At 53.5% G+C, this 10,521-nt stretch overlaps 1 protein-coding gene across 1 annotated transcript; it reads left to right on the forward strand.

The window, feature by feature from the left end:
* Positions 1–122: 122 nt before the first annotated feature.
* Positions 123–2,909, forward strand: B0H18DRAFT_964497 (uncharacterized protein; the record flags this gene model as incomplete). Its single annotated transcript, XM_048043190.1, has 12 exons — positions 123–191; positions 262–330; positions 370–500; positions 548–624; positions 877–961; positions 1,018–1,074; positions 1,136–1,171; positions 1,239–1,330; positions 1,386–1,465; positions 1,529–1,857; positions 1,965–2,344; positions 2,397–2,909. Coding segments are annotated over 12 exons (1,918 nt in total), but the record flags the coding sequence as incomplete, so codon positions are not given.
* Between the last annotated feature and the right edge of the window lie 7,612 nt (positions 2,910–10,521).

Consider the following 10,521-nt stretch of genomic DNA (forward strand, 5'->3'; position numbering starts at 1 on the left):
AGACGCAGCGAAGGAATAATAACTCACTGGGAGTGAAGGGCCAGAGGAAGGTGAAGTTGCACTGGCGTCCAAAAAGTGCAACAAATTGCAACGACCCTTCATCTGTCATTACGTTACATTAGTGAGATCTCGCGCGTCAACTCAGCGCCTTCCGGAACGCCTTTCTCCTTCAACCTCCATGTCGACTCAAGGTGCGAACGTTGGTATTGATACTGAGTTCCAGCCTGTTGCACGATCCCTACTGACCTTATGTTGGTATAGGTTTAGCCTTCGCGTTGTAACCGGACACGCATGGTATATCACAATCGATATATTGACATCTGTTCTAAGGTACGTACTGTAGTTTTTTTCTGTTGAACGGACTACAAGGCTGCGCCACCGATCGAGCTGCGAGCTGTGGCGTGCGATGCGCAACCGCAACGCCCTTGCGCCTCCCACGCCACAGGAACAGGACTCGGACCCTGCCGCTGAGCGCGCTGGGCGCGAATACTACGGATTAAGTCAGTGGAAGCCTACGTCAAGGTCAGAAGTCGCGATGCGTACTTAGCCGTGAGACGTAGTGGCTGTAACGAGCAGCCTGTGAATGGGTGCCAGTGGGAGAGTGAGGCCAGTTCACAGGCAGAGGTGAGTCGGACGTATTCTTAGCTGATAAGGCTGAATGCTGTGGCGAGGATGCATGCGGTGCGCCGTGCGGGGCTAACCCCGGCCTTGTCAAGTGACAACGAAGTCTCACTTGACTAAGCCTCCCTGGCGGCCGCTCTTGGTTCTTCAACGTCTCAGCTCCCCAGGAGGAGACCGTGAACCAAGATGTCCACCACGTCTCTACTTCGATCTACTACGCATCCATCTCGCTCACCCCCTCCCCGCTCTCCTCAGCCTCGCCTCAATAGTCACAACAGCGCTAAGGGGAAGGGGGATCGAGGGTCCCAGACTTACCAGCAGAAACCTAACATCATTGGAGGTGAGTAGGTGCTTCGGCGGCACTGACAGATCGATTTCGCTCACTTGGGTATACAGAGAAATACAGCACTAGGAAGCACGTCCCTGTCACAAAAGCCAACGCAGCCGAGCAAGGTAGGTATCCGAACGCCACATGTTATCATGCGCGCAGATCGCTAATCGTTGGTCCTCACAGAGGTAGAGAGTGATCTGATCGACACCGAACAATCAGGTATGTGTTACGTGCTCGTCCAGTGGTAATCAGCCCATGCAGCCAGCTAATGTTAGCTGATGCACAGCTGCTACCAAGGACGAGTACGAGTACCCAGAGGTGGTTCGCAAGGCCTTCGGAGACCGGTACCTCGACCTCCCACACGTCACTGGCGAAGTCGTGAGTATCTGTATGCGACTCATATCACAGTAGCTGACTGAGTCTCTACACACAGAAGGTCACCGGTTTCACTGCGCAGGACTGGAAGAATTTGCAGGGGTGGATCGAGGCGCACGACGACCTCAATAAATTTGAGTGAGTGTTCTTGCTGTGCGGCGGCTTAGCGTCATCTCATCTCATCTCACCGTGCCATTGCAGGTTCGAGTATGATCAGGAGAAGCAGGAATTGACTACGATGACAGCCAGTTACCTGCACGATCTTCTCGGCACGATGCAAAGGCGTCACATCAACATGAGATGGTACACCTTCTTCACTTCACCAGAGTGGGTACAACTCGCGCTCAATATCTCGAATGACCCTGCGGACTACGCGTCCATACGAGGAAAAGGTGGCTCGAAGAAGATTGCCGATCTGGTCGAGGCTATCGCAGTTGGGCGTGACCTACTCATCACTTCGCTGAACGAGACCGCACAGTCGCAATCCCTGTATAATGAATACAATACGGATGGGAAGCTATCGAAGGTCAGTACGTTGGCTGCCAAAATATATGATTACTCATGTACGATGAAAACAATAAGGAGGGGCGCTAACGAAGGTCAGTACGTCGGCTGCCAAAATATCCGATTGCTCAAGATATACCTAAGCTCCTGGAAATGGCGGAACGACTCGTTGGTGAAGACGTGGACGACGCGGAGCTCGTCGCCTTAACGTGCTTCAACATCGAGGAGCTAATACCTAACGGCACCGATAAGACAAAATGGTCGGCGCCTCCAAGAAAGAGTTATACTGCCAGTGCCCTCGCCTTTCAAGCAGCCATGTACGATGCTCTGTCTGCGAGTAACGCAGGTTTGATTCGTGGTGCGGGTCCTCTGGTGGCCGAACACAGCGCCGTGTTCTTCGGCGCTGCGCGCGTATTCTGGATCTACATACCGATATCTGCACTCAACACGCTCAGGAAGGCGGTTAAGGAAAGATGGTCCATGGAAAAATGGATCGCTAGTGGCTTCGCTATCGTAAGTAACCGTGCTCTGTCACAGTTCCTTGCTTACTGACCACTTCAATAAGCCGGTGCTCGAGTCGTACGACGACAACCAGCAGACCCAGGTCAAACACTTCCTTGGCAACGTTCAGGAGGGGTATAAGCAGATGCTGCGGATGCTGGCTGAGGTCTTGATGACGAATCCGCCGCATCAGAACATCCTGGGGAAAGCACTCGCTCAAGTCCAAGATGACAAACAACGCAGCGCCCAGTACGAACAACTGACTAAATATTGCGAACACCTTCTCCACCCTCCGGACGAAGCTTTGAACTTCGACGACCACATTCCCGATATCATCGCAGCGGTCAAGGAGGGTGCCCTAGGTACTGCAATGGACCGCCTATACGTCAACTCCGGAGCTACACAAAAAGAGCGCCGTTCTCGTCCGCGTAAGACGCCGGAAGAACTCCTAGCAGGCTTACGATACATTGCGGATACAGGAGGAGTCAAGCGGAAGCCCTCTGAGGAGGACGTGCAGGCGAACAAGCGTCCCCGCGATGGGCCGAGCACGGCCGAGCACGGCGTGAGTGAAGCTTAATCTCCGCGTGTGCAGTGCGAAGATGCACCGGATCGTGACACACGGCTCATCGCTGTCTCATCGTCCCCACCGTCATCGCACCTATCTTCACCGCCCTTCGTCGCCGCCGCCGCATCCCTCGTCATCTGCATCCCTCGTCATCAACGCTGCACCCCTCGTCATCGCCGTCGCACGCCATCGCAGCACCCCTCGCATTGTCGCACCTCTCGTTGTCACAGTTCTATTCCCACGTAGTTTCTCGTCGTCGCCTTTCGTGGCACCTGTCGTCGCTCGTCGTCCCTTCTTGTCGCACCTCTCGTCTCTCGTCGTACCTCTCGTCGTCGCTGTCGTTGTGTAGGATTAGCGTGAGCAATATCCGTCTATTGTGTACTGGATGTACGTGTTAGTTGTACGTGTTCGTTGTCGTTTGCTGTCGTGTTACTCACAATGCTAGCTATCGCTATTGATGGACTTCTACGGACCTTAGCAACTAATTGATTAAGACTGACTGACGTCAACTGAATCAGCTAGGGGTAAAGTAGTCCAGAGGCGTGCGAACGGCGAGCGGGCGGCGACGTGCAGCGCGACGCACACGACGATCGCTATCACGTCAGGGCCAACGCCGTGCCGACGGATGCGCGGCGGGCAGACAAGAGGACGGGCGGGCGAGCAGCAACACACACCCACCGGATCGCAGGCATCGGGTCAGTGCAGACGAATGCGAGTGAGCCCGCTGACGCAGACACAGGACGCTGCGACGTGCAGCGCGACGCACACGACGACCGCGAGCACGTCAGGGCCAACGCCCTGGTGCAGCACGGCGACGGATGCGCGGCGGAGACAAGAGGACGGGCGGGCGAGCAGCAACACACACCCACCGGATCGCAGGCATCGGGGTAAGCAAGCGGACCGGCGGGCGGCGAGCGGGTGGAGGGTACAGGGTGCGGACCTCCACTGCGCACGACGACAGCGAGCACGCAGGGCCAATGTCCTGCGTTCGGACGTAGCCTACGACCGAGCAGCGGGCGTATGAGTGGACGAACGGACGAACGAGCCGGCCGAGCGGTTGGGCGAGCGGAAGAGCGGGCGGGCGAGCGGAAGAGAGAACGGGCGGGCGGGCGATCGGAAGAGAGAGCGGGCGGGCGAGCGGAAGGGCGAGAGGGTGCACGAATGGGTCGTGGGCAGCAGGGCAAGCAGATGAGTATGAGGGTGAGTGAGCTGATAAGAAAACGAGCGAGCGAGGGATGGGCAAGGTATGGGCAAGGTGAGTAGACAGCTGGCAAGGGGTAGATCGCAGACACGCTGACGAACGCGTGCAGGCGGAAGAGCGGGTAGACAGGAAAGCAGACCAGCGGGCGATTTGCCCGTCTGCTGCACGACGCTCACATCTGCGACGTCTACGCGCACACGCGGCCGACGAACGATCGACAGGTGCAGGGATGACGAGGAGGTGCGAGCGGGCGGGCGCGAGGGCGAGCGAGGGGGCCCACGAACGGGCGGACGGACGGGCACGGGCGGACGGGCGAATGAGTGCGCGAGCGGGCGGGCTCAGGGCGGGGACTGGCACAAGACACAGACGAGCACCGCGTGCACGACGACCGCAGGCGCACTGGGCGAATGCCCGGCGCGCAGATACGGCCGACGAACGCGCAGGCAGGTAGGTGAGGAGGTGGGCGAGCAGGCAGACAAACGGGCGAGTGAGACCGTAGTATGGTACATTTCAATCTAGTGGGTGATGTGTAACAGCAAAACGTCGTGCGGTGGAGCTCTATTAATGGAGATCAATGGATGGTAATCACGGGTAATATTTTGACTGGGTGCATGACCACCAAGCTTCGTCATTGCAGGAGCTAGGGTTCTGTAAGACCTAACCCAAGCTCGAGGGTATCGACGTTAGCACTGCCCTCGAGTTCGCACTGCCTTCAAGTTCGCACTGCCATCGTGAGTGTAACTCACGGATTCGTGCTATGAAGCTAAGTCAAACTGAGGTCATCGAGCTCTCTGAGCTCCTCTCGTCTCTTCAGGATCTAAGTCCAAGTATGCTGTCGCTGCTAAGGCGACTGATCTCAGAGCACCAAGAGGCGGCGCATACGACACATGGGAGTCCATCGGGCACAGGTCAGTAAACTCGTTCTATCTCTACAGGAGATCGTAGAAAACAACAAACTAATGAATGATAAGCTGAAGGACCATCTATCGTCGTTCACGAGCCCTCTGAACAGTGTTTGGCAGAAAGACAATTTGAGCAACCTATGGACCATAACAGTACGTGTATCGTACCGTATTCAGGCAGTTCAGTACCAGTACAAGGTCAGCATATATATTACATTGGTTGCAAAGCTATCTCACTCGTCCGTCGTGACTGAAAATCCAGAATCTGAGCCTAGGACATCCAGTTCGTCGAGGCGAGCCCCTAGGTTGCGTCGGAAACTCGCTGTCGCACCGTATGATCCTGCGTCTAGGTCGGCTCGTAAAAATGCACAGCAGCCGGCTCATTTCCCACTGCCGCCCTGTCCCAGAGCTGGCATACAATGGATTGCCAGTGAGAATCAGCCTCGCGCTGCCTGGGAAATGACGACGAAGCCCCACGAAGCGGCCAGCACCACAGTCGTCAATCTCTTGAACACTCTGACAGCCTATGATCTCAAGGATGAAATTGCAAGCTGCGCGGACCTACTCTTGGAACCACAGCGAGCGTCGTACGGAGACAAGCACGAGACACTATCGCAGCTGGCCAAACGATGCACCGATATGGATCACAAGAGGGGCGCTTTCGACTTCCATCTTATGGTGGCGCTCATGAAGTTCAGCTTTGAGTGTGCAAGGTAAATAGCTTCCCATAAGTTCCGTATGATCTGACTCACCAGTCTACACGTCTAGTCTGTCAGGATGGGTGAACGTCAATATTTCCGCTTTATGGCGCGAGCACCTTTCGACAGAGGCCAAACCCCCCAGTGTTCGCACCGTACAAGCCTGGTATTCGAGAGGTACCAAGCTAGCAAGGCTAGCGGCTGGAGGTGAGATATTGTAACGACATTCGGACATAGCAGTATGCTTATTACCCTGCAGGTTCAATCTATATGCTTCTCTGGATGGCCTATACGAACTTGCGCGTGCCGTTTATTGAAGCGGATGGCAATCTATCTTCCGACCTCGCCAATATACTGCGATGCCCAGATGCAGGTGAGTACTAGTGTTGCTCTTCTTGCGTGAGTTGTGCACTAAACAAATCATGCAATACAGAGAGCCCTGTTGGACGACTTGTCCTACAAACTGTTATCCCCACTGTGGGGTCTTTGTGCGAACGGTGCCCCATAAGACTGGGTGATCTGTTCACAGCAGTCACCCTATCATCTCTGGATATCTCCAGCGATTGCCTGTGCAGTGATCTCAATGCGTCAGACCGTCTGTTCAGTGCTCTTCCCTCGAAGTAAGTGACAGTCATCAACCAATCTTATCGTTGACCTAACTCACTAGTATACATACAGCTCTTTTGTTGCTGTGCCTCGCAATCCAGACGCGTGGCCGATGTTCTCGCCGCCTCTCATGTCGTTATCGCCTCTCACGTCGCTCTCACCTCTCACGTCGTTCTCACCTATCGCGTCGCTCTCACCATTCTCTCAAATGTCGCCTTTAACTGAACTCGACAGCTTCACGCCATTGTCGCTGTCACCTACTACTTCATCAATGTCACCATTGTCCCTCTCCACCCTCTCAGATCGCTCAGATCGCACCGACACCTCTACTACCACCGTCACCTCAAAATATGATCCAGAGCAACTGGCCAACCAGCGGTTTCAATGTCCTAGGGACAGAGGGCAGAACTCGACCTGGACAGAGCGTCAGAGGAACTTGGCTAGCAAAGCCGTAGAACCATCAAGCCTATATGAGCTGACTTCTATGGTACGTTCAGCCTGTGTGCACAGCGATATCATCTAACTCATCCACGATTTTGTAGCTACAGACCATGTACGTTGATGGCATACGTCCAGCAAATAGTGAATACCTAAGGCTGAACAACAGTCTATTCGAGTAAGACGCACACATGTTGAGATGCAATAAGAGTCTGACATTCATTGCGATAGGGATGTGCTTATCATACAGTCTGTACAGTTGGACGTTGTTGCATGCATATGCAAGGCTATGCCTCAAAGCATGCGAGACGGTCTGCCAGATCGTCTTGCTGCTTGTTTTGAACCGAATGCCCTGAAGGAGATCAACACGGCTGAGGACGGCGGTGCGCATGTCTTTCAGGCACTGCACTTTTCCTGGTACAATCGGCATTGCACTCCTGTACGCGCACATTCTCTCCACTGATTGACCTCTGATTCACCAACACGCCATTTTGTAGGGACATGACGCTCCAGTGAGCGCACCGCCTATGACCATGAAGAGGAGTTCGGGGTCAAAACCAACTACCATCAGCTAATACCCTACCCGTCGAAAGATATGACGACGAATCACTCAATCTACCAGTCGGTCAAGAACATCCTAGGACCCATCTTTGACTGGCTAGATAAGAAGGTGAATTATCTCATTGCTTGTGTCTCCATAGCACGACTGATCAAGATACACATCTATTTTTCAGCTCAAGGAAATGATGCCAGGCACATACGAACATCTGGACTCTTATGTCCGCATATTGCCTGGCAACAACACCGCCGTCTCTGCCCCTTTTCTAGGGCTGGTCATTAACCTCAACGTAGTGACAGCAGCGCACAGAGACAGCAAGGACGACGGCGTATGCCTAGTCCTTGCAATTGGTGATTTTGAAGGCGGTGAGCTTGTCTTATACGAACCAGGGCTGGTCGTGCCTCTTCGTAATGGCGACTTTGTCATATTTCCGTCTTGTAAGTCTACCCACTTTAACTTGCACTTCAAGGGTCGCAGAGCCTCCATTGTATTACATACTGATCGCGAAATGACGAAGTGGCTCGAAGAGCGCAACGGGTGGTCTACTAATACCAATTTTATTTGACGTACCTATAGCTACGTAGCTTTGTTCGTCTTCAATATACTTGTGTGGTTTCATCGAATGTGATGAGCGCTTCCCCGTGCGTAATAGCGCGCCTCGCGGGCTCTGTGAACATCACAGACATCAATTGTTGAAGTTTACGGACGCTCGGATGCTATCGGAGGTGCGTTTTTCGTTTCTTCTCACCCATCACTACAGTCTATCGTCGCTGTCTCTCTTTCCTCAGTGCGCATTCCGACATGGTCAAGCCTGTTACTCGATCCGTCGCAACCGAACAAGGCGCCGGAACACCACGATCAACCCGGTCGACCAAGACCTCCAAGGCCGCAGGCGGCTCGAAGAAAACCACCAAGCAAACAAAGACTAAGGCGAACCAGGCGGCTGCCAAGAAGGAGCGGGAAAAAGAGAAGGGTCAACAAACATCTAGTGAGGATCGTGATCGTCCTTGACGCACTGATTTTAATCGGTGTCGATGATGCTGCGTTGGTAGGGGTTCGCAAAAACTCGTCAAGAATGATGGCGGAAGAAGAATTATCGAGTGACGAAGAGCAACCAAAGCTAAAAAAGAAGAAGCTCGCTGGCACCGAGGACAGAGACGTCGATGAACAGGATGGCACGTCCAATGATGTGGAGATGGAGGATGTGACCGCTGAGCAGCCTAAGGCACCTCGACGTATGTGATCAAATTATATTCAGCAGTTCACATTACTGACCAGCTCGCTGTGTTACCACTAAGCCAAACCGAAGCCAGCATATGGCAAATCCGTCAAACCTGGAACCTCCTTGGATGCCGGCGAGGAGGATGTCGCGCAAATGTTGTGTATGATCGATAATTCACACTCGCGCATTACTACTGGCTAACGCAACATCTTTTAGTAGGTGGACAACGTCAAACACAACGTCAAACTCGGGATAAAGCTACTGTTTCTAGGTCTGAGAAGCCTAAGTCTGTCGTTGTCAAGTCGTCTTCGAGCAAGGTATGTCGTCATGCATTGTATTGCAACCTCTCTTACATATCTACTGGGACGTAGCAGGGCAACTCGAAAGGTAAGGGCCGGGCAATTCGTGCGGTCGAGTCAGAGCATGAGCTCGATGAAGACGAGGAGGGAGATGGCCAGGGCAAGGTTGTGGATGACGAAGACGAGGTCGGGGTCGAGGACGAGGACGAGGACGAGGACGGTGCGCGCGATGACAATGACGAGGACGAGGGCGAGTACCAGGACCAGGAGTACGATGATGATGATGAAGAAGACGACGAGGAGGTCATAGGGAGTGGGTCCGAGGAAGGGGAGGATGAAGTTGATGATGTCCAGGAGGAGAACGACGGCGATGTCATAGTGAGTATCATCCTCAGGTTAATAATTATGATAGCCTTGATAATCCACAGGTCGTGTCTGAGACGAAGGCGAAAAGCAAGCCTGCTCGCGAGCAGGGGACTGTCGGTGAACGCAACAGTAGCAACCGCGTCAAGGTAGCCGACCTGCCCGCCAGTGTCAAGTCCCTTGTATCTGCCGCGCAGAACTGTCTGCGCCTCCATATTGCCCTCAAGGCTGCCTGGACTAAGGAGACGTCGATTACCTCTAACCGCCTGCCTTCCAGTGACAAGATGATTGGTGCATGCCTTCGCGAAGCGCATCTTGGACGCGGGAAGAGCGATAAACACAATGCAGACCTGAAGAACGCATTCCAGATGCTGCAAGGCCCGAAGGCAAAGAAGGACGGGGACCCGAAGGCAAAGAAAGCGGAAGTTCGGAAGGAGATGACAGATGAAGAACGAGAGGCGATGAGAAAGAAAGTCTACACCGTGGTGAGTCTAAACGTTCCATTGTTCAGAATGTCAGAGGCTCTGATCAACTATAGGTTTGGACGTGCTCGTCACAGACGCGAAATGAGCTCAAGAAAAAGGCGAAACAGGTCGTTGAGCAGGTCTTCAAGCTCAATGGTCTGTCCGTGGCTCAAAGGACTGAGATCGCCGGCTGGCTTCTAGAGACACACTCCACGACGGTCACCGACGGCAGTTGTAAACGCAACATCACCAATTTTGTCTTCGGCGGCATAGAGTTCCACTTCGACCGCAAGAAGAAGTTGGACAGAGAGGTACGATACTAGCATTCAAGACCAGAAGTAACTAACATGAGAATGAACTACCATCCTAGCGTACGAAGGTCGAGCCGACGGAACCGTTCCGAAGTGATTGCATTCCAGAGCTGATCTACCAGTATTATGGCCTGGCGGGACGCCCAGATGCGAGTATCAACTCTGCATTTGAAGAGTTCAGCAAAGTACCGCTGAACCTTATCGCCCTCTCGTGCAATGCAGTAAGTATTTACTTTCCTATTGCGTTCACGCTTTAAGCTACTCATGCAATGGCATACCAACAGATCGAAGCAGCATTGATGGAGGTGGCATCGCACAACCAAGCTACTGTGACGGTGTTCTCGAACAAGAATTTTGCGGGAAAGTCAGTATTTCTTACATCGCATCGAGTTGCTTGTAGTCAGTTAACACTCGCCTATCCTAGATGGGATGGAGTGATGGCAGTTCTCGAGACCTTGGAAGATCGAGCCACCGACTATCTGGAGGAGACGCGCGAATTGATTTGGAAGGACATCAGGTAACGTTCAGTTTGAGACTGAGATAATTGCTGACAGTGGTTAC

This window comes from Fomitopsis serialis, assembly GCF_022376445.1.
Source record: "Fomitopsis serialis strain Sig1Antser10 chromosome Unknown B0H18scaffold_677, whole genome shotgun sequence".
Lineage (NCBI taxonomy): Eukaryota > Fungi > Basidiomycota > Agaricomycetes > Polyporales > Fomitopsidaceae > Fomitopsis > Fomitopsis serialis.